Source organism: Nyctibius grandis, chromosome 8 (assembly GCF_013368605.1).
Source record: "Nyctibius grandis isolate bNycGra1 chromosome 8, bNycGra1.pri, whole genome shotgun sequence".
NCBI lineage: Eukaryota > Metazoa > Chordata > Aves > Nyctibiiformes > Nyctibiidae > Nyctibius > Nyctibius grandis.
This window is the reverse complement of record NC_090665.1, coordinates 39561269-39586696: the sequence shown is the minus strand read 5'-3', so window position 1 is coordinate 39586696 and position 25428 is coordinate 39561269. Positions and strand designations below refer to the sequence as shown.

The 25428-nt window shown below is 38.2% G+C and overlaps 1 protein-coding gene across 1 annotated transcript in view; it reads right to left on the bottom strand.

Moving 5' to 3' along the window:
- MAST2 (microtubule associated serine/threonine kinase 2) overlaps positions 1–25428 on the bottom strand; it is a 195305-nt gene that overhangs the window by 86693 nt on the left and 83184 nt on the right. Inside the window, 2 exon segments of the mRNA XM_068407089.1 lie at positions 15956–16156; positions 24790–24821. Of these exon segments, the coding sequence (XP_068263190.1) occupies positions 15956–16156; positions 24790–24821 (233 nt within the window).

Genomic DNA, 25428 nt, shown 5'->3' with positions numbered 1-25428 from the left:
TATTTCTATTTAGAAGCTACAATTCTCTAAAAAAAGATGAATTTCATTGCTGACAGCTGATGAACAAAATTCACCCTAAAAATCAAGCCAAAGCTTATATTCTGAGTCTTGCATTGATATTTAGCTGCAACAACAAATTAGCTGCTGAGAAATTCTTACACTAGCTGCAACAATTTACTCAAACCTGAATATACTGCTTTAGTTGGGATTAACTACCTACCATACTCACCAGTAAGTTTTCAGGCTACATATTTTAAGCTCCACAGAGCACCTGATGAGCAATAATTAGGTTGATATTTCCCAGTCTTGAAGGGACACAACTGTACTGCATCAGATCTGATACTGTTCATTAGTTCACACTCTTCAATGTGATTTTATCAAGATCCAGAGAGTAGCGTGAATACGAACACTCATCCTATTAACTAAGACATTAGCATATTTACATCGCCACGAAAAAAATGCTATATGTATTAAGAATGATTTAAAATTTAAGGTTTTGCATATCTCTAAGAAGACTATAAGTGCTATAAGTCAAAACATTTGCAAGCCCTGCCTAGAGCTGCCTATATCACCACAATACTGTTTTGCTACTTTGAATACTAAAGCAGCTTGCTCCCAGTAAACCATCTATCCATCATTTTGTAGAAACAAACCCCTTATCACATTCACATACTACGAGAAGTAAGGAACAATGCATTTAAATAATTATCTTAAAAAAGAATGATCAGTGGATCTTCACAGTAAGATTTTTACAATGAATACAATTACAAATCATTAAGAAATTAAGAAATCATACCTAACGTACTAGGAATATGATTTAATCTGTTAAATAAAGAAGAAAGCAAGCCTAAACAGCGTTAAAAGGAGTAGCTTAGAAAAACATCATAAGAATTACTCGCAAAATCCTTAGATTACCTTTTGGATCGTCTCAACATGCTGGTAGCAGGCAGAGAGAAATTGGACAGCACTGTCCAAAAGGAGTCAGACATGATCTTTAAAAGCTTTCATTGCTGGGAAAATACAGCACAATCAAGCCACTAGCAATAAATAAGGAACTAAATAATACCAGTGACAGAGCCAATGCAAATTCCCTGTAGACCTTGCAAGCTGTTCCATTAACGTGAGACAGGCAGGCAAGCGTACGTATTGCTGCTGTTTCCACTGCCTCCGTTTTCTCCTGGCTCCATCCCTGCCTCCCTCCCTCCACCTTAGGAGGCAGTGCAAAATGAGATATTTATTCCCTTCCTCATCTATACACTTTAAAACTGGAGTTTGGTGTATACACAGCATACATGCTTTATACACATCTCTCTGTGTTCATCCAATACAATTAAAAGATTTTCAAGCAAAGCCAGAACCGGGCTCTGTTTGCAATCCTGAATAACACACGGTTTTTAAGCTGTGTCTGCACAGAGAGCACCACTTACTGCCTAGTTTGTGTTTTTATCTCGAAATGGTGGCCCTTCTGCTTCCTAACTACATGAGGCACATCAGGGGCATTTTGCTTATTTTTTTTAATTTATCTTCCATCTTTAAACCAATCCCACCTTTTATCTTAAGTAACTCCAGTGGATTTTAAATTAAAAAAACAAAAAGCTTACAATGCCACCTAAGATCAGTTTAAAAACAGGAATCCATTCTCTCCCTGAAGTCAGCCGCACCACATACACATCAGTCACAGCAAACATGAACTCCTACGTGGCACCTGGTGCCCACAAAACAACTCAACCAGCTGAATTCTGACAACAAAACGCAAGCAGGACTCGTGTGTGATGCACATCAGAGGTTTCCCACACCCTCCGTGCTCACCAGCCACAAGTTCACTTTCCCCCCTTTGTGCCTGCAGAAGCTCCTTGCTGCGCTTTTGCTTTTTCCAGGGTCTAAACAAAACCTCATTGTAGCTGCCTTTTTTTTTTTTTAATTTCAATACGCAATCTATTTTCTTTCTATTGTGGCTTTTTTAAGCACTTCTGCCCCTAGGAAAGCTAATAACGTTCTCATATTTCAGCCTTCTTGAGTGGCTTTTTATCACAGACATGAGAAAGATGACAATCAACAGCTGGCGCTGCTTTCCATGCACAATACAGCCCCTTAAAAATTACACATAAATGTCTGGGAGAAAGAAATCCCAGTAGGCTCCCTTTAGCTTTCCACAGAATCACGTGAAAGAATTAGATGGTCTTCATAACTTTCCATTAAATAATGACGTATTTTTAATATATGCATTTATCAGGAATGGCAGTATCCGACTCAGCAAAGCAAGCCCTTCCATCTGAGCTTCAAAACGGGGAAATGTGATTTGGCATGCTGCAGGAACCCAATCCCTGTTCAACACAACCACCTCTTCTAGTGCTTTTAAACATTGTATCAAATGAATCTAAATCACATTCTGGTTTGATTTCACAAAGTTAATTTACAGTACCACCGGACAAAACTGTGCCACTATCTACTACACACGAGAAAGAATAAACACATTCATTTTCGTATCCACATAACAACATATACCAATCAAGCGTAGAAACTGTAGAAGAGCATTTTAGCATTATATTCAGGATATTATGCGACCTTCCAATTCCAAGAAACCCTGGTTTTGCAAAGGTATAAAAACACTCATATTTACTCTGTCAGCTAAAACATGAATGGAAATTCCCAAGCAATAACTGGGGGGAAAAAAGGGCTCAGTTAATTAACAAAATAAACCCATCACAACAAAAATAAATTCTGGTCTGCTTACAGTTAACAAATAAAATCACAACCAGGTAAACCCCCTAAATTTATATTCATATTGCTTTTTTCAAAAGTGATTGAAAACTCAGCAGTTGAAGACATATCACTCCTATTATCACTGTGCTCAGGACCAGCACTTTCACATCTCTTACAGGAAGGACACAAAAAGGAGAAGCCATTTTAGGAGAACACTCTCCATGGGCATCAGTGACTGAGCGTTCTACGGCAGCGTTAACCCAGTGAAACCCCTGTCCATCCTCCGCTGCTCTTGGGGACCACTCTTGGGGAACACAGGACATCCCAAGCAGCATAGGGGGAACGGGGTGTTTGCTATCATCTGAAACCCGTCCGTCCGTCCATCTTGCTATTTAACGTGGTTCTGCAGAGCACTTACCCAAGAACTGCAAAAAGCACTTTGGGAATTATATAACACTGGTTCACAAACAGCAGAAAATTCTTTAACACTTCATATTCCTGGTTTTCAAAATGCATGTTCCACATGCCAATAGCAAAATGTAATCTTGCAAATCAGCATCTGCAAAGTGGTTATTTTGGGACTGTCCCCGAACGTTAGCTACAGGTTCAGAGTACCAAAAAAATGTGAAGATACCATAGTTGGAGATGTGGTGTTTTTGCTAGAAGAACAGAAGAACACAATGAAACCGTCAAACATCTTTTAAAAATACGCCATGTCTTAAAATACAACAATGTCAACATTTGCAGAATTCTCTTTAGTTGTAACAGATGTATGAAGTGTAAGTATTTTCTCACATCTACAATGACAAATGAAATCCTTCTAAGAACTATATTACTGTCTCTGCACAATAAGAAAAACATTTTGCAAAATTAGGACTACAAACTTCTCACTAGTTCAAAAATATAGCCTTCTGCATAACAGAAAGCATGTCAAGAAAAACAGCCTACTCACACAAATAGGTTACGTCATGAGTTTTCTATTTTATTTAACTCATAAAAACGTTAGTATGTATTTGTGAATTCCCAATCCTGAGCTATTCCAAGCCTGAAGAAACCTCTTTCCTTATAAAATTCTTCCACTCGCCTTTCAGGATATTCAGTCTCCATCAATCTCCCTAATGCACCTTTTCCACTTCATGCCCACCTTGTCCTCAGAAAAGACCACCTGCAGAACTTTTCAGCAGCACCTGTGATGATGGAGCATTTCTCTGCCGATCAAATGTGTAGTTTCCAGGGCTCTCCTAATGACACCGCATCCAGTGGACATTTACAAATAGCCAAAGTCAAGGACTTCCCCAATTTCTCGTCTTTACCATTACCAAGGTAGGACATTAATTAAGCCTGACATTAAATGAGAATGCAATTAGGCAAACGGTGCACATGAAAGCCATTACTTTCTGGACTTCTTTCATAGCAGCTACATTTATCATTAAATAAATTCACTTGGTATAAGACCATCTTCTTTTAAATAAAACCTGTCATTTCAAAAGTAAGCTGAACTCCTTGTAAAGTTTTAAGCGGTACCCAAGGAGATCGTTGAGGTCATTTGGAGAAAGAATATCCCAAAGACCAAAACTCTTGTAACTGACTACATTTTAAGTTAACTATGTATCAAGAAAGTTCCCACAAAACATTCTTGACTATATTTTTTAACTGTTTCAACCAGCATGAAACTTGTAGTAGAATGGCAGATGAAGAAATTAAGATAATTTTCCTGTGTTACATTATGGTAAAGGAAAACTTATAATGGAAACCAGCTGAAATACTAATTGGGAAAAACATACCTCTTCCTAATTATTCAGTTACTTGAATAGTTACATTGTATCGTCTCACATAAATACCTGATACTTTTAGACTTAACTGTTTTGAATTCCTTATAACTTTTTTGAATAGCCTTAAAACCACAAACTATTCACTAGAAATATCCAGAACTTAGAATCATTTTACTAGCAAAGCTAAATTGTTTGGAGGAGTCACAAAACAGAAAATACATTCCTTCTCTATAAAGAAAACACCAATTTTATTCTAAACTTTAAATGGCACAACCAACAAGCACAGAAAATTATTCTACAATAAGTAAGCATAAGTTAACACAGATGAACTGGAGATATCTGCTCTATGTCACTAACAATAGAGTTAAAACTGTGTAACATGTAAAAGCTCCAGCAGAAAACTTTGGTCTTTCAATACAAAGAAAGGAAAAATTCTTCCTATACGCTTCTAAAAGAAGGAGGGTTCCTTTAAAAAAGAAAATTACACGGAAGATGTGTGTTGAGCTATTTGGGGCATCATTATTATTTGAACAGTGACCTACGCAAATGAAGAACAGACTGTCTTTGAGCAGACTGCGATCTCAAGCCCTGTAAGTAACAGTCTGACAGAAAACATTAAGTTGAATATATCTTTAAGGTTCATTTTTCTATCGTTATTTGCTAGGTTATACAATATCAGATTTCTTCATTTTTTGGCAGAAATCACCCCAGCTCCAGAAATCACCCAGCCAATACAGAACTAAGGAGCCATTCTCTTCTACTGCAGCAGTTCAAGTAGATTTCAATTGCTACCTCTGTATAAAAGGGCTCCCAAAGACACATTTATCTGAGATTAAACTAAGAACGGATGGCCAAGTTTTCTGGGGTGAAGAACAACCAAACTTCCCTCTGGTGTGCACTTCCCATGCAGGGAACATCCTAGTGACTGCACTAGTTAATGACTTAAAGGATCAGAAACATTTACTGAACTGAGGCAGAACCAGTTATCAGGCATCGTACACTCATACACCTGAATAAAAGCTGCCAACTTCTCATGTAACTTTAATCCAGCACAGTTACTGAATTAACAGGGGTTGCCATCACAGCGGATAGTCTAAAATGCTGTCGAATTCACTACAATATCACTGCACAGCTTAAGCATAAGCAACTGCTCTGATTTCATAGTCCTAAAACAACTCTTACAAAATTGTACTCCCTTAGATACAGAGCATGTTAACTGCAGCTGTATCATCATGATTAGTTTTTCTAGATGAAAACACTACCAAATAGTGATAAGAAGCAAGCACTGCTAAAACACAAAGTTAATTGTGCCCAAATCCTATGAATATTTAATAAGAAAGATTCTTTCTTTGTATTTCTATTTACAAAAATATCACTTATTAATATGCCAATATTCCATACAACACTCTTCTTCCCAAATAACACTAGTAAGATGTTTGGCAACTTCATTATAACATAAGCTTAACATTATTTCAAGCTCACAGAATTGATGATTGGGCTCAGATGCCATGGAAAGGTCAATTATCCTCTTTAAATAAGTTAGTAGAACTCACATTCTTTCCCTAGCCCTGTCTTCTTCATGTGCGATTCAAATGTCAGTTGTCTGATTTAATCAACTGTAACCTCAATAAGCGATTCAAACGCCATAAAAAATGAGAAATGTTATCTGAAAAATAACAATAATGAACATTAGTTCCAAAAATCTCACTTCATGTTTATACAGAAATCTTACCACATTTTATTCAAAATGTTCTTGAAGACACTCAGTAACACTTGCGAGAAACACAGCATCACAGAGTGCTGCTATAACCTCAATATCCTCATCCAAAGATTTTCCCTCCTCTTCATCAGCCTAAATTTATCCAAAGGAAAACATAGATTGAGCTTCCTATTATCACCATAGCATTTAATCATCTTTACCATGTATTATTTATCACGCTGTACTTAAAGCTTTCTTTCTAACCTGTAATACAGTGTTAACGAATTCACTGTGCAACAGCATTTGCAAACAGGAAGACATCTTAACCTCTTCTCCTGCCACTCCAACCTGCACCAGCCTCTCCATGAAGCAGCACAGCGCTTGCATCCGCTTCAGTTCTGTGCAGAATTCTTCCACCTCTGTCTCCCTGCGCTGAGTGACAAGACCGCGCTATCGCTGAGTTCTCCCATAACAGGGTTTCTCTGTATATCCCAAAGAACTGTAACACACAGACTTTGATAGACATTGCCCATAACCCATTCCAAGAAGATTGCTGCAGCAAAGCAGGTTTGAAAAAGCAGGTGTTATTGCCCTCTGTTTTCCAGGGAAACTGCAGCACAGAGCTTAAGGGGCAAATGGAGAGAAAAAGCAGCAGCAAAGGCGGCTGGCACACTTTGTGTCTTCCCAGGGATTAAGAACTGAAGAACTACCAGTGGATGGTTAAAAGTAAACCAAGACACTACACAAGTAATTAACAAATGAACAAAGCAAACAGCAAAGAGAGGGAACAGAGCTGTGTTTAAGTGGGTAAATTAGAGGGCTTTTTGTTACTCAGATCATCACAACTACTAGCTCACAAAAGCAAAAAGGGCTCCTCTCATCTACACAAGGCCACAAACTTCCAACACGCATCTCATGGCAGCAACCTCTGTGCCAAGGGTCAGCATGGTGCCTCCAGGCTCGGGGCCACACGTGGTAACCAGCTAGCAGGGAGTGCTTTCACCTGGGTGACAGCATATTACCCAGACCAAATGAAGCCTGTACTCTAAAACAAGCCCTGGCATCTGAGTTGTTTCTCGGTATGATTCAGGTCGGTTGCTCCAACCTGAACCTTCCACTCTACCGCTTGTTTTCCTGTTTCTTGGTTAACACACTCAGGCTCAGCTGAAATGTTAAGGATATTGTAAAGCCCTTGCATTTACCACGGCTTTTCTGAGACAAAAAGCTTATTTTCTAGGATGTTGGCTAAGAAGAGTTATTCTGGGAGCAAGGGGAATGCTAATGTAATGAACAGACTAAGAGGATGAATTTTACATTTTCAGGCATAAATTCTTAATGAAGTTAGAGCACGGGATAAGAATAGACTTTACAAAATAAGCCCTGGTACAGAAGAGACATGAGAAATCAAAACTATGCTTGGGAAACATCATGAGTGCTGGTATACAAAAAAAAAAAAAAAAAAAAAAGTTCATCCAGTTTTAAAGGCAGAATTACATCCTAATTTGGCCATGAATTTTTAACATAAATTGGTCCCTCTTTTAGTTATTCCTTTGGAATAATATGAATCTTCACAGCAAAAGCTTAGCTTTTAATCTTAAAGTCTGTGAAAGCCGTGATAATATATCATCAACCATCAGGCAAACAAAGTACTCAAGGTTGAGAGCCTCAGAAAAATATATAATGTACAAGACAGAATGAACATGAGAACAAGCCCTGAACGCTGATTTTTATATAACTACAGACTGACGCATCTCTATAAACTGTTTTACAGTAATTCTGGGAAACCCACAAAGGTGATGCATTACACAAGTGATGTTTCCTAAAATATACATCATATTTAGAAGCTCTTCTAACAAAGATATTTATTTTATATATGACTTCTAACATGTATGTCCACCTGTACATAAGTGGGGACATACATGTTAAGAGGTCTGGAACACAGAAGTAGATTTAATAAACTAAGATAAATTGGCCCAAACTGAATTCTCTGTTTTGAAATAAAGTACAGAATAGACAGATATGGAACTCAATGGTTTCTGCAGTCTCCAGAGAAAAATTCATTTTAAAATACTAAAACCAATATTTTAAAGTTTGCAATGCTAAATCTTACTACACTTTACTGTAACACATTAAAAATGGCACAAATACATCTAAATAATATCACTAGAAACAAAAATATATGACAGAATTTTTTAAATAAACACGACTTACACAGCCTACCTCACACCAATGACCTTTTAAATCATCTCAGATATAAAGATGAAAGGAAGTGTTAATAAATGGGAATATTCATCTTATCCTCACTTTCTTTTCTTCCAAATTTCAATTAGCAGATCTAGCATTATACAGATTTTATAGATTAGGGGAAGGAAAAAAAAATATCAAAATTTAAGCAAAATTCATGCAATTTTTTAATCTTTTCTAACAAACCCAAATTTAGGCTTCTGCACTACCTGCATAAATGCAACTAGTGATAAAAGCAAATAATATTTCCAGCTTGTCAAATTATTTGGTACAACACACGAACTACTAAACAAACAGATAAGCCGAGACAGCATAGATCACGCATGCAAATGAATACCACCTGCTTGTCCAAAGAACGCACTTTCTACAGAGAAACTATGACTTGCAAAATTAATAAATAAAAGTACTTTTCACAATATCGACCACTTACAACAACAGCATGTAAAAAATAGACTGTGGCGTTCTATGGTGTAGTCTGCAGCTGCTCTTATTTTTAATAAGAAGGGGAAAGTTGCAGAAGCGACAGGTCACAGTTTTATGATCCATCTTGATATCAGAGGAGGCTGCGCACACTAAGCCACGGGGTGCAGGCTGGAACACGTCCCCATGGGCTGTTCCTCCATGTCAAAGATGAACACAGCTGTAATCAACTCCATTTTGTTCCAATTAATTGCAAGTTATCTGCGAGGGCAATGCAGACACTCATGACTTAAAGGACACTTCTGGTCAATATTTGTGTGTTGATTCACTTGGAAAACTGGACGTCTGATGATTTTGGAGTCTTCCGATTTCTCAGAAGCAGAATGGACAAACAGTTGCATTAAAATGAAGCATGGAGGAAAGCTGATAGGGATTTTTACCAGATTTCTTTCAGTTTAACTTTTTTGCGCTAAAAATTTGCTGAGAATTATAACTTGACCTGTTCTGTTGGGTTTTTTTTAAATTTCTCATCTATTGACAAATAAAACAGAACATCACAGGAACAAAAATAGCAACAATATAATAGAGAGCACAAAAAATAATATTCACCTGCTCAGGCAAGCTGTAACCCAAACCTACATTATCACTTCTATTTGTGCAGCAGATCTTCTCATAGAATCAAAAGTATTACTTCCACAACTTTTTTTTTTAATGTTTATATAAATAAATGCCTATCTCAGCCCAGAGACGTGACAATGCAACTCTCATTGCACAGCAAGTCTTCCCCAGCCGGCTGGATCAATAACATCCCTGCTCTAAAGACCTGAACATCTAAAGAAAGGGAAGGACAGGGAGGACAGGAAAGAAAACAAAAGCACACAGAGCTCTTTCACCACAGCACAGATTACTGTTTGAAGATTTTATTTTAGAACATTAATAATTCATAATGACAGTGTAATGTAAACTAGGTTAGAAGATTATGCTCTCAAGTACCACACAAGGGATTGAATGACGGAATAATAACCACTAGCCAAAGTAGCAAAATTTTAGGAGATAAATGAGAGGAAGAGAGAACCTGGAGGACTAGAATGAGCCTATTTGAGAGGAACGAACAAAAACAGGAATAAAGAGATACTGAAGAAAAGGGGAGTACAGATGCAGCCTGTAGAACAGAGCGCACAAAAGGATACGCTATAGAAGATGAAGCTCTGCTGCAGGCTTTTGGCATGGTACAGCTTTGAATATTCAAACAAGAGCTTAAATTTGAGACAAAAGTTCAACATAGCTCAGGATAGTGACACAGCTGAAATGGGATACAATTTTAAAAACTTGTTACCCTGAAATCTTCTTTCCTTCTTTACATTCTAAACTTTCCTGAAGCTTTCAGGTTAATACTGACCCACTAAATGGTTATCTATCTAAATTAGAAATTGCAACTCGTGGCTTCAAATAGTAATTTTTTAAGAAAACAGATCTGAAAGGAATCTCCTGCTCATGGGCAGGGATAGTCCCGTGCTAATGCAAGCAGCTGTGTCATATAATCTCTGTTTCTCCCCAGCTCAAGTCCATTAAATTGACACTAGTTACTCACTATTAGTACGTCTGCTATTAGAGCTTCATTGCAGGATGTTAACGGGCCTGTTTGCACACTCACCAATTTTCCAAGTCAAAACTAAACATAGCACCTGGTTGCCTCATAGTACAATTAAAAACAAGTTTTGGAAGATGCATGGGACTGTCTATCAACAATAGTAAACACATGACTGCCTGGTTAAGAATATGTATTTCTTTCTCAGAATGATTCCCTTGCCAGGAATCTTTCAGCACATGGATTGTTTCTGTATCTGTATTCAAGAACAAAAGGTCTTTGAGGGAGAGAATATGTGGAAGGAAGAATTTTGTACAGAACTGAGCACACTACTATCGTTTGAGGAAATCACTGTTATTTGAGGTTAAGGACAGAAAATAAAAGCTTCAATATTTGCTACAGTCCCTTAAGAACCTTCTGAGCTTTTCGTTCCTCATTAGAAGTTGGTAGCTTGTCCCAACCATCCCAAACTCTTTGAATAGTGCAGGGGTAGTAAATGAGTCAGCTCATATGCAGGTCAGCAGTACCAGCAGATCAGAGCCTTCAAACACAATTATATAGAAAAACCAGTTATGAACCACTGGGTTTATAGGTGAAATGGCTAGCAAACATTAAAGCCCTCCAACTTCTGAAGTCACAAGTACATACTCCCCTCTGGGAGCCCCCGATTTCCCAGGTCAAACCACCATGTTATGCTTCACACGTGGTCCCACAGAGGGCAGCCAACCCGTGAGCCTGGAACGAGACAAGAATTCACACCTCAGGCTCCAAACCCCAGGGTTTAACTCTTCTGCTACTGCGATCCCAGGCAGGACACAGGGATTTTAGCATTTACATAACGCCTTCACATGAACAAATTACACCCATTCAGGCCACCATGGCTCAATATTTCCAACCACGTGGCAAGCAAACGGACAGTTTCTGATCAGCGTAAGAAAGACAAAAAGTTACCTGAGCCTGTCAAGTTTTAGGTATCACCAATATAGCCCTCCCCTGTAGTCTCCATCTGCTAGATGGGAAAAACTATTCCCAAGAATAATAACTGGTACAGAAGAAAAGGAATAAAGAGAAAAATTTCTATTAAAAAAGAAATGAATTCTGGGAAACTCATTCATTCATTCAATGTGAGATGTAGATTACAATCCAGTTGCCAAAAGATTACCTACTCAAAATTCACCATTTCACATTATGCATAATGATATATTCACAAAGTTGTTCTCTTACTCATTATTCCTGACTTGCTTATCTACATTGTTTCCAAAAGTGACATTATACCATCTTGCAGTCAACTCTGACCAATTATTTAGCACATTTAAGAAAGCAGAACCTGTACCAAGTCAAGCACGAAACCGGGAGGATATCACTTGCTGCAAAAACAGTACCATTTCCAAATGTCATTCAAGCTGAATACAGTCCTCTTCATTAATCCTCTGACATTTGTCAAATAGGAAATTCTAACTAAAATAAACTCTTAAAATCTCTATCAAGTGACTTTAAACTTAAAGGAAGTTTAAGTAGAGATAGGAAACTATCAACAACTCTTGACAAGCTTTGAGGCATTTCAAAATTAAAAAAAAAAAGATAAAGTACCTCATCAAGTTTGAATTCTGAAATGTTTTTTATCTTCCCTAAAAATATGGAACTTCTCCTGTTTACAGGTGCTGCCCTGGTATTGTAAAATACGTAGTCTTCAAAATGCAAAACATGGGTGATTTGTGGCGGCGTGTGCCAAGAATACATCCTTACACTATGGAAGGGATTTCTGCAGCTGCCTTGAAGTAGAAGGACTGGAGTTACAAGACCCTCATCAAGACACACCAGCAACTGCAATACATAAGAAAAAGAGCCACAGTCTAACAGAAGACCCCATTCAAACAAGGCAGATGTCTCCATCCCCACCCTTCGGTCAAGGTGAGCTGGCCGGCACCCTGCCATGCCTGGGAAGCCCATCTGCTCACAGCCGCAGAGCAGACTCCCTAAGGACACTGCACGCCGAACCACACTCATACACCCAAACAAGCTGTAGCTCTAAATATAGGTTTCCCCTCATCCACTGCAACAGCTTATAGGAAAAACGCTTTAAATAAAGGCAGGCAACCCTCCCAGTACATTTGTTGAACATCTATGTATAATATATTCTTGTTACTTACCACAGTTATTGATTAAATGCTTGTTCCCTAGAATAGGCTTTTTATGTAGATAAATTAATATATTCTTAAATTATATCACAGATGTCCACAAAATCCTAATTATATAAAACTCATAACATTGTAATTACGCACTGATCAAGTAATTATGTACTGTGCTCAAACACTGAGCATTTTGGAGCAACATTAGGTTTCCCATTTTATTTTACTTAAATAAGACAGCAAGGATCTGAGCACCATCACATTCATAAATGGTGACCAGATTTTGTACAGGCTAGGAAAAAAAAAAATCTATTAAACTATTCTGCAAAGCTATAAAAAGTTAATAGCTGTTATCAATAGACTTTACTAAGGCTAGAACCTCCAAGGGACAACATTCCTGTAAAAATAATCTCTATCATATATCCCTGTAAGAGCATGTTCCACAACTGGCATGAATTCATGAAATCAAAAGAGCATGAGAAAATACTCCTTGAATAATCCAGCTGAACCCAAATCTTCCCTTGATTTGTTAGGATAAAGCAAATTTTCACTGAGACTTCATCTCACTTGCAGCACCCAGAGATGTCAGAAATATGACATCTGAACATTTTCATCCTTGTTATCACAAACAAATTAATCCATTTCTAGAATTATTGAAACTAGCTGATATCTTGCTGAGGGTGTTACAGAGTGTAACGTTTTATGAAATGGGGGGAAATGCACGTTGCTTTAATCTCAAGGCCCATAACTTCCAAGTTAGAACAATTAATTCATGACATCTTTTAAGCAACTTGATATCAAGAAATGCTGTAAATCCATATTTTGATTAAATTAAAGGACAAATACGGGCATACAAAGACTTGCCAGCTCATAAAGAGGACCAGCTGCGAAACATGGCCTCATTTTCTTCTTCAGTAATTTGACTTCCTTGCTACCCCCCGAAGAGTGCAAGCCAGATCCCAAATACGAGACTCAATACTTCAGTTTAATTTTGGACATCATCCTCTTTTCTTCCTAAAGATACATGACCTTAATTCCAACCCACGGTTGCATCAACTATAGCAGTCTTATTTCATCTGCTATCAATTTATTTTTATTGTCATCATGCCACTTTACATTTCTTTTTACTCTTTTGAAAGGTTTACATTATTTTCAATTGTTCAAAGGTTACGTATAAAATATTCTCATTCTTAATTAGATTAACTCTTTCAGAAGCCATGAACTTCCATGCTATCTGACTTGACGTCAGAGGCACCAACAGTTGTTCATCTGTCCATGTAAAAATATCAACGACAATCTATGTAGATTCTTGCAAATGCAATATACCAAAGGTAAAACGTGAGAAACATTTAACATTAAGGCATAAGTTTTTCTAGTTACATTTTCCACTAGTTCCTGGTATCACTTGCATAGCCATGGAAATGAACCACTGCCTGGCTAACCTGAGGGTGTTAAGCTGAGTAGATCAACGATAGCAGTAACTTGCCAAGATGAACCTTTGCTCTAAGCAAGCAGGAATGGCTATCACTGGTACCGTAACCAAGTAAACAAAACTACAACAAAGACAGGCGGGATAAAATAGGATAAAGAGCTGCACAGGTGAAAGCAACAAAGACAAAAATAAGAAGTTATTATAGTAGACCTAAGCTCTTACACAGAGCCATGTATCTGTGAATCATCAACCATTCAGTATTTACAGAGCAGATGGCTGGAAGGTCCCCATATGTGAAAAATATTATTATCAAGGAGAGTCCATAGTAACAGTGGAATATAACTTCACACTAAGACTTTTATATGAACTATTCTTAAAGAGAAAATTATTCACTGACCCATGTCAAAATCCTGAATATTGAAGGATTCTCAGAGAAAAAAAAGCACTAAGTACCAAAAATGCTTTTGAAAATAATCAATAATCATTAGATCGTCTCTCCAAAAAGAAAGTTCTCAATTGACATTAACAATAATCTAATTTTGATACTTAATTGCTACTTACCAGTCTGCTAATTAGCCCCAACGTTAAATAGCATTTAATCACATTTAATAACCGTTGTTGTAAAGGAACATGACCCAATACGAGCCTTTAAATAACAAAAATTCATTTAAAATTACAGTGATGACAATGACATTAAAATGTTAGGAGACTGCTCTTTAGTCACCATCCTTCACTTCACTGCAAGTGCTGCCAAAATGAGCACCTTATTAAGAATTTCCACCACGTGCTGCCCAACGTGCAGGGAAAGCAGCAGGCACACTGGGCAAGCACCTCTCTCTCCATGGCAGTGCACAATAAGTACAGACACATGCAACATCCCTTTCCCTTGCTGACAACCTGATTTCCACCCAACAGATGTAATATATGTTACTCTCCATCAGAGGGACAGATGCCTAAAATAGCTTAACTTCACATTTTCTGGTTGCTCCTACCAGAGCTGGCCAGCAAGAGCAATCTCCCTCTGAAATAACCGTCTAGCTGCAGGGGCTATTGCATTACCACCCGATGAGTAACTGAAATTTGACCAGCTACATCCACGCTGCAGCATGTGAACTTCAAAACCAGCCCTCTGATGGCTCTGCTGGCTCAAGTTTTAAGGGTACCCCTGAGCTCCGCTTTCATAACCGCACACACAAAGATCTCTAGCTTGTGTTAGCCTTTGTCTGTGACTAACTCACTAGGTGAAGTTTTCTCTTAGTGGAGAAGCTGAGTTTCCACTGGGGCTGCTGATGGCCATACATGTTCCATAGCAGCACAATGTTGAGGAAGAGCTAATCCGGAAGGAAAGCTCTCAAATGCTTTAATACAACCTGAGCTGTTTTGGACTTTTTTCAGTTTATAAACTCTTGTACCCCGTATTTAAGCCTGCTAACAACAGGCTTGATTTTACTCATTATCCTTTGTAGACCCTGTGTTTGAAGACAGACTTCAGCCTGCTAGCTTCTGTAAGAAACTAATGTGGATTTACAGTGAACAGAACAGAGTGCAGTACATTAGCACAGACCCACTATTCTAGGCAGGGCTTTTTAAGGACCCCACTCTAGGCTGTTGTAAATTGGTTTTCTTGACATCAGCGATGCCTGTGAGGGTTCCTTTGCTGCACAGTATAAGTTGCACATGCACTCGGAAGCTAGCACAAGGTACAACCAGGTATTTGCATGCACACACAGGCAGACAGGTTTCCATTCCTTAATTCATTTTATCTTCTTCCCTACATAGGGCCTTAAACTACACATGAACTCGGAAAATTTGTACCAACAAGCAACATCAACCTGAACTCTAAATGGCTGGAAGTAAATTACAACTACAAGGCTGTTGCCTTCTGTTAGATATTAAAGCTGGTAAGTTCATAAACGGTTACACCAACACCAAACTCTTAGAAATTCCTAGTTGATACCTCCCCCTTACCTCCACTGAAAAGGATGGCTGTAGCATGGACTAGACGGATTGCTCTGGGGTTGTGAGTTCAGGTAAAATACTAGAGGAGAAGTAACAAGTGCACAGTCAGCACTAAACGGGAATTTAAGGTGCTGCAGACCTGGCGCAGATGTACTGAGGTGCTGATGAACGTCACTTCCTCGGCAGTGGGAGTACAAAGGAGAGGAGATTCTGACAGCGTACCACGGTAGAAAAAAAATAAATCAGGGTCAATATCACACCTTCTGCTTCAATAACAAAAAAAAAAAAAAAACCTTCCAAAATACAAGTTATATCTTCTTAATAAATGCAATAAACTAAGTGGTCAAAAGTCATCCTTTCAATTATCATCCAAACCAAAATGTATTTGTCAGTCAATTTAATATCTATTCAACATTATTTTTCCACTATGAAAATCTTCCACTCTGGAATTATCCAAATCCCCTTTTTTGTAGGGATTCCCAGGCTTTCTGGAACACCCACCACTGTCAATCCTTAATGTAAAACTTTTCATTGAGAAAAATTAACAAAGGTGATAATTGCACCAGTAACAGACATGGACGATTAATATCACAGCCTTCATAGATTGCAATTTGGGGGCCATGGTTCCACACCACGGCTGTGGCAACGATAGAAATACGCAACCGTGAAAACACGGATTACACGTACCATTAGCTAGAAAACAACATCTAGCACTGACAGTGTTTTACAACAACAACTAATTAAGCCTGAAAGCAGCACTGCAAAATGGCTTCATTCTAATTTTAGCAATGGGGAAACTGAGGCACAAAGAGGTTAAGTGACTCGTCCATAGCACATCCATGGCAGCATCAGGATTACAGCTGAGGACATTCATTCCCCACTCTGTGCTCAGTTCTGTAAACTACACTGCTTTTGCAGGGCGAGCAGCCAACACGTATTCATATACACAGAGAGCACAGAAAATTTCTCAAATTTTCTTTCCAAAAAGCTGCAATCAGACTTCTACATAAACATAAAGAAGAGGTTCTAACACCTACTTTATTGAACTACACGTGATGAGATGTCCTTCACTAGAAATAAAGTAAAAGTCAACTTACAAATATTGGTATTATAAAGTGTGCTTATGCGTTAGAATACAAACTAGTGCCACCGTATTTTTACAACTATAACTTTGATTTTGATTGAGGGATAAAAAAACTCTCTATTTAGCATATTTAAGCATAAAAGTGAGCAAAAGGGAAATCTGGGGCATGCTTCAGTTTTTTTCAGTATTCAGACATTTTACACTGAAAGTCCTGAAGTCAAGCATGATTGTCAATGTTCCTTGCTTTAGATTTCCTAATGAATCCAAATATTTATCAGTAAGTAACCTTTACATATTGAAAATCCTCCCCACTAGCAATCTCCGCTTAAACAGCTGATGAGCTTTACAGTCTGCAGACAGAAAAGGCTAAGTCTGCCTCTTACCCTGCTCCTCCCTTCATCGACTATGTGATAGATTAAATGAATCTCCTCTACTTATACACATAGTATTAAGTATACAATTCCCTTAATTTTAACTAATAAAATAATATAATTACGAACATCGTAAGTAGCAGTTTTCATTAGCAGATTTCAAAGCATTTATAAAGGACACAAGCACTAAAAAGGAATTGCTTGTTTAAATTTCATTTGTAGAAATACATGTGACAATGTAAATAAAGATTTTTTGCTTCGAATCTAAGAGTTTTCAATAGCATTCTTAATTCAAAAAGATAATAAAGGTAGCAAAGGTTTCCGGACATTTGAGCCCTGTGACAGCTTTCTGGCAGATTATTAAAAGTACTTTTTAATCTGAAGAGTGATCAAACTAGAAAGACAGAGTTACAAACATTCAGTTTTACTACATTCATTAATGCTTGGTACAAAACCTAACCACAATGCACCCCTTTTAAAAACATTTAAATATTGCTCTTTTTTGGCTATACTTTACGGTAAATGCTCCACAAAAGTAAAATGTTAAAACTTCCAAATGAAATTTCACGTACAGCCAAATAAGCATGACAGATAAAGAAAGTTCTAGCAACTAAAAGCAATATCTATTGGCCACAGAAAAGTCTGGCTTGTTTTTCTTCATAATTTCAATTTGAAACGTTTAAGTGCAATTTATTTTTCACAACAGTCCTTACTGGATCCGCAGAGACGGGGCTCCGAGCCTCTCTTTCCTCCGTTTCATCATTGTGCTGATACACTATGTTTCTTCCCAGCATAAGCAGCTTAGAGCCAGGAAGGGGAGCCCACCGTTATCACTCCAACGCAGGGCACAGAACAATCAGTGCAATTCCAAGCTCCTCGTATACCCCCAGTGTCACAGAGACCTCAGGAGTTCAGTAACGGTCCAGATTAATCACACGGCTCATATCAAAAACATAATTATTTAAAAGAAATATAAATTCTATGAGTCTATTCAAAGCATCCAGAGAAAGGAAATGAAGCCCACCAGTACGAAACAAAGGCACAGGAAAGTCCAGGACACAAGCCAGCCACCTGACCCGTCCCGCAGCCAGCAATATAGTCCTGACACGCTCAGGCTGAGCCCCCAGCAAACCCGAGACAAACTTCTCCTGGGCTTCAATGAGCAGGAACAGCCGCTCCCACCAAACCAAAAGGAAAGAAGAAAGCCAAAGGGAGTGATGGCACACTTGAAAGGATTCTGGCAGAAATCTCACACAGCAGCTTGAACACTCACACTGCGATAGGAATAGAGTCACCGCTCCCACGCGAAGCTCTTGCAGAGTCATCAGCGGTGCAAAGAGCAGCTGTTCTCGGCCGGCGGGGGAACATGTCAACCATCCCTCTCTCAGAAATCAATCCCCTTAAGAACACACACAACTTTAATCTTAAAACATCTTCCTGTAACTCCCAAGCTGTGTTTCAGCTACAAACTTTATGGATTCTAGCACTGAAAAGAGCAACAGCAGCCTGGGGAGCTGAACACTGAAAGAGGGGCTAGGGGGGAAACACCTTCATTAGGAGACAATGTTCCCGTGTACAATGCAAGTCTGGCATTTTTGTTTGCAAACGGCAGCTTCGATCAGCTCAAAATCAATTTCATGCTATTAACAAAACTGTCCCAAAATAATGTCCAGCATTTTTAAATGTGTATTTGTAAGAAGGTACCTTTCCCCAAAAAAATTCCAAATATATGTCTTTGATAGACTTTAAAGTGTTAAAGACTGTACTGAGGCAGGGAAAGACTGCTATTGACAAGTACTCATCAACCAAGTCAAATTCCAGATTACAACTCATACCTTCAGACCCTCCCATGATTCAAATCACAGCAGGAGTGCCCCACACTATAAGATCACAACCTCTCAACAGCTATGTCCCACCAAGAGAACAAACCGCCAGTCTCAAAAGCAAGGTCCGGGGTGCCCAGGGTGGCTGTTTCTTAAACAACCAGTGCCCCTGCCCCTCCACGCCGTGCCTTCGGAGTAAGAAAGCACAGCAAGCAACAACAGGTACAAATTTGGTATGTTATGTATAATTTTACTATACTTATTAAATGAGAACCTGGATTAAGTAGTGGAAACTTCGTAATAAAAATTGCACAAAAGACTTTTCTCACTTTTAAATCCTTGATGAAAACCTCCATAAATTCTTTGTCTCCGAGATTACAGTATATACAGAACACTAAAATTCCCCTTACTCACTAAATCACTCCCTTTATAGAAACAATGCTCTCAAATTATTTTTAAAGCCTAATATACAAATAGCAACACTCCTACGGAGCCCTTGCAGGAATAATTCGGCACGTTCCACCTCCAGAGCCAGCCCCACATATCAGCTTAAGAGCACCAGGTTATTTTTGATCTACTGCTTGTGAGCTGCTTCTGTGCAGCTCAGAGAAGGATGGAGTGGTTAGAAAATACTACCTCTTTCTCTCCCCACCTATAAAATGTATCACAAGCAGAAAGCATTGAATGGAGGCACTATTTCTTTACTTCCACATTCAAGACAGAACAGTGCAAAAGCAGCAAAACTCCCTACTCCTTTTCAGAATAAATTTTTTTCTCCATTTCCAGCACTTTGGCTTCTCCTTGCTTGAGGCACAGCACTTGCTCCTGGCAGGGAAACGGCATTGATCGATCCCCAGCAGAAACACTTACCTGCCAAGACGAACAGAAATGGAATGATATACTCCATTTCTCTGCAGATACAGAGGAAATTCCCACAGCACCTGAACATAGCAAGGTAAAGACATGAACCATCACTAAAGGCTAGAAATATTTTTTCCTGCCATTAAACTTCTTATTGTTTCCAAGGTCTAAGCATTAAAAAGAACACAAGTAGAAACTGATATAAATTCATATTCAATATATCTTCCCAAAGAAATTCCTTGGTGTGTTTGTGTGTTATTTTACTGTCAGGAAGCTGGGGGTAAATTTAACAAATTATGATGAAGACTTGTTTAATGAAACACCCTAAGAAATGTCTAGGGCTGCAGAAACTAAGAACCTCCAGAGGTTTGTAAGTAGAAGCGGGGGGCGGAGGAAGGAGAGAAAGAGAGAAAATTAGCCCCACAGAGGACATAAATTGCCTTAAAAAGAGATTAGAAGGAATAAAGACCACCATAAAAGCCTTGCACATGTCTTCAGCAAACACTATTATGTTGGTTACCACATTTCATAAAGATAGACATAAAAGTTTGAGGTAAATACTTTTTCTTATCAGCACCGATCACCATCAAAACAGCAGTTTGTAATATTTGATTCATTTGAATATGTATTTTTACTGGTTATATTCTGGATTATAATTATTTTTCACCTTTTTCACTTCATACAAACACTTTAAAAGTATATTTGATACACATGGCTGATAGCAGGAAAGAATTAACAAAAATAAGTTGCATCTGAAATGAAAAACTGGTTTGGCAAATTTAGTTTGCTGAGGAAATTACTCTTTTCAAATTTAGATATAATGTGGGGAAGCAATATTTTCTTTTTAGAAAATTTCAAGTTCAAATATTACAAAAATTACAGCAACCCAAGCTAGTAACCCTGCCTAAGAAACTATGAAGATTTCAAATATAAGCCCACATTTTTCATAAAAAACCTTAACAGGTCAATAAAGTTCATGTTATAAACAACTGAATTTATTAAAAATGGGATACTGAACAAGAAACCAGATAGCTCAAATGCAATCTCAACTAGATTTAGTGACTGCTGATTAGCCGAGGAGGCAATCAGAAGAAATAGCGAGCTCCAGGATGGTGTTGCGCATCCTGCAGCCGCAATGAAATCTGCAGTTTACAGCCTGGCCTTTTGGATGCCGAGTTGCTGTTACACATATGAATGCACACGACTGCTTCATCACAAGCCTCGTCTTGCTGCGCAGTCCCCACCTTTGTCCTTTCAAGTCTGGAACGTCTCTAGTGCGCTTCACGTGCAGATGCACATCAAAACCACTTGAAAGCTGAAGCCAACAATACAAAAAACAATCTCTGTAAGTGCTGTAGCACCAAAAGAACAGAACAGGGTAATGGCTGAAAATAAGTAAACCCCTTCCACTAATAAGACGGAGATCAAAGTTTGTGTCTTTCACTTCACATTTGCTATTTGAAATTAAAGAAAATATTCATGAACAGTAATTATTTTTTGTGAACAAAGCATAAGAAAAACATAACCAATACATTTATATGCATAATTTATTAAAGGAAAACTTTGAACTCTGATTATTGAACGACACCAGAGATAGAATATCACTACTTGTTCTCATACTTGTATTATTCAACCTCTTTGCAGCCTACAGCTCAGCTGAGTATAATTTCCTTTAGTGTATTGAACATAACCCCCCTACAGAAACACACACACTTTAAGCACATTAACAACAAAATGGTACCTAAATGATCAGGCATTTCTCTTAATGTCACCCTGCATACAATTCCCCCATCTGTTTTACATGTCTGCTCACTCTGTGCTGATTATTTCAAGATCAGACTGCAAGATCTCCAAGGGCAAAGCCATGGTTTGCGGTGTGCTTGTGTTCCCTTCTGCTAATATGGGAGCACAGTCACTAATTAACATTCACAGGCCCCATCCCACCATTCATTCTGTTCAGCTTCTGCCCAAGACCTTCTTCAGGTGGCAAAATTCCTCAGGCTCTTCTGCCAAAAATAATGAGACATCTAACTCCACTCCTTCTCTTAGTACAAAAAAAAAGAAGCAACTGCTGTTGTCCGTGCATGCACAATGAACTAATACTGACCCAAGAAAATACAAAGCAATATGAGTCAGATAAAGAAAAAGTTACAAGCATCAGGAAGAGCTTGCCCTTCCCCATTTAGCAATGACAAATACCCCAGCTAATCCACAGGCTAAAACCTTTCTAACTCAACAATCAACCAAAGCAATTACCTAGCAAGCAGCAATAATCAAGGCTTCCTTCTGCTTCTGGCTGGCTGGAAAATAATGACTTCCTCCCCAAATATGATCTTTTTACAGCAGTAAATGCACCCCAGCCTCCAGACCAGCACACAGAAAAGTGCTGAGCGGCTCTATGTTTCTATAGAATACAATCGCTACTGAACTGCTCCAAAGGCTGGAGTTTGTGCAGAAAATGGATGCACCTCTTGAGGGTTTCTGGCTCCAAGCCAGATACTTCTGTCAATTCCTGCTTCTGCTCCTTCCAGTGAATAAAAGTCAATGAATGACAGTCAATGAATCAGGACCCAGCTACATCCAGAACTATCCCTACTCATTAGCTACAGCACAACCACACCTTTTCAGAATAAATCTTATTTTCAGAATTTATTTTTGCTTATGAGGTTCACTGTTAAGTTGATTCAAGCACAGGGAAAAGCCTCCAGAAGGACTGAGAACTGTCTATGGTCTGTATTTGAGTGCACATCGTTAGGCCATCCTTTTTGACAGAATGGTTGAACAATTTTATACATATTATAGGTATATTTTATATATATACACACACACATATAATCATTATTCCCTTTCTTGATATAAATTTCTCTAATTCCTGATTCAAAGACTAAGAGTGGATTTTTTTTAAATCAAATAAGCACTCTGACACTGGGATATGCAAATCATGTATATCAGCTCCACAAGACCCTTTTCAGTGAGCCCATACGCTTAACAGTATGGCATCGACACAAATATACACAAGCCACAACACACTACTGACTTCTTAAATAGTTAAACTTTTCAAACAACAAGAAATCATTTGGTAGAACTGACTACTGAATCTGTAATTTCAGAAACCGCAATCAGATAACCAACTAGATAACACAGGCAACTAACCAAAGACATTTCAATTCTTCACAGATTTTCAGTCTTGCTAGTAGCCGCAACCTTGTGCTTAAAATTTATGGCCTGGATCTTCTTGATACAGGTTGCTAAATTTCTTCACATAGTGACAGCTTAAAAGGCACTCACTTGTGGAGGAAAACTAAAGTGAAGTGATGAAAACTGAAGGTGTTAAGTCAAGACAGAAATAAAACATTCAGTCATTCGCTTTAGTTACTACTAAATAAAACACCACACATTTGAGGCACTTCATTTCTATCTCAGATATTTCAAATGTAAATACATGAGTAGTTTTGTGTCATACCCACCTCCATGCATGACCAAGGGAAGGGAATATCTCTGGCATCCTCAATTTCAACTCCAAAAGTTTTGCACAAAAATATCTAAGTTACATTAAACAAAAAACCTACTGGTAACTCACCGCTCCACCACTTGTTCAAAGAACCTTCACAATCTTCAAATCATGAATACCACTTTCATAAAAATCTATCAAACACAGTTAGGCTAGCCTTTAAGGCATACTGGTTTAAAAAAAAAAAAAAAAAAGGTCAGTGTTTCATGTTCTTTAAATAACTCCCTGACTGGTTTACCATTGTCATATGAACTAAACAAAAAGGTTTGGTCATGCCCCATTTTTTAAAAAAGGCCTTTTGATCCGTTGTGTTGTTCAGCGCTGAATCACTGGCATTTTCCAAACGCTGCATTATCCAAACACTGTTTCTTATACAAAGGGGAGAGCTTACATTAAAAGACTGAAAATCATTTCTCATTAGAACCAGAAACCTGAGGAAGAAAGGTTATACGCTTTTGTGAGCTTCATGTCTGTATTCTACAAGCTTGGGGAAACAATTTTAAATCATAATGCAACAGCAGGCAGTACAAAAGCTTTCTCTTTTATATAATGCAATCAATAACACTATTTTTTCCACCATAAATCTGTAAGCATAGCAGAAGCTAACTTCTCTCATAATATCACTGAAGCACAGTTAGTTTGCTAAAATTCTTTAAACATCATAATTTTTTTTAAAAAAAAAAAGTTATTTGTTTAAACCACATTTTTAAAAGCCTACTTTTTCTGACATTTGCTACTTTGTCGTAATACCTCTGTTACACTGACTGCTCCGCAAACACCTGACCTGCATGGCCCAGGAGCTGTGTACTTAGATTTCTGTCAACAGACTGTTTGAAGAGCAGGGATCAAAGTTGTCCATATCACATAAATAACCAGTGACTTCTGTGGAGTCACTTATGCGATGTCAGTGCAAGCAACACTCAACACTGCAACTACATCCATATCAGGATCAGCTCAAGCTGATAATTAGAAGTAAGCTTACACTACTACTACTTTTCCTACTACACTTAAGGAAATGAATAGAGGTTTCAGTCTCAGATACATGCAAACTAGCTGTTGGCAAGTGTGTGACAGATTCTTGAAAACGCTAACGGAGAAAACAGAGTATCTGCCCATTTAAATGATTTCCACAATTGCACAGCTATATATGTTCAAAACAAACCACATGATGAATAAAGAATAATTATACTTACAAGCTTCCTCTTCTGGGGAGACTGAGCTCCTTCTGGAAAAAAAAAAAAATGAAAACCTTGAGTTAATTGTACTTGTTGTTACACATTACTTGTTTATTTATGAATAAATGACTGAGGTGAAATTAATAAAAAGCTGGCCATTTCTGAACGCGTGCTCAGTGTATAATTGCACAGCACTGCTGCTAAGAGATGAACCTGCACACGTTCACAGCACGGTAGTCTGGGGTACCAAAGTTACACATTTTGTCTGAACAATCATTGCCTTTGCAGTCACAAAATTACAAGCACTCAACAGAGCAAATATAACTTTGAAACTCAAGCCTAAACATAGATAAGGCAGTAATCAACTCTGCCCTACCCACCTCATCAGCATCACATCCGAACTGCTTCCAGCCCTGTGGTACGCAATACGCCTAGCCTCTGCTGCTGTATGTTCTCACATTCCCACCAAAAGGAAAAATTAATGCAACAGAGTGGCTTTTGGGTTTTTTTGCAACTGTACACATTACTTGTGCTACATATCATCACCAAAAATCCAAGGCCAACGAAACACGGCTCCCAGTTAAAAGTAGCATTTTGCACGTAAGCAGCAAAAGCAAAGGAAGAACAGGAATTTTGAGGGTTTTATTTAAGTAAATA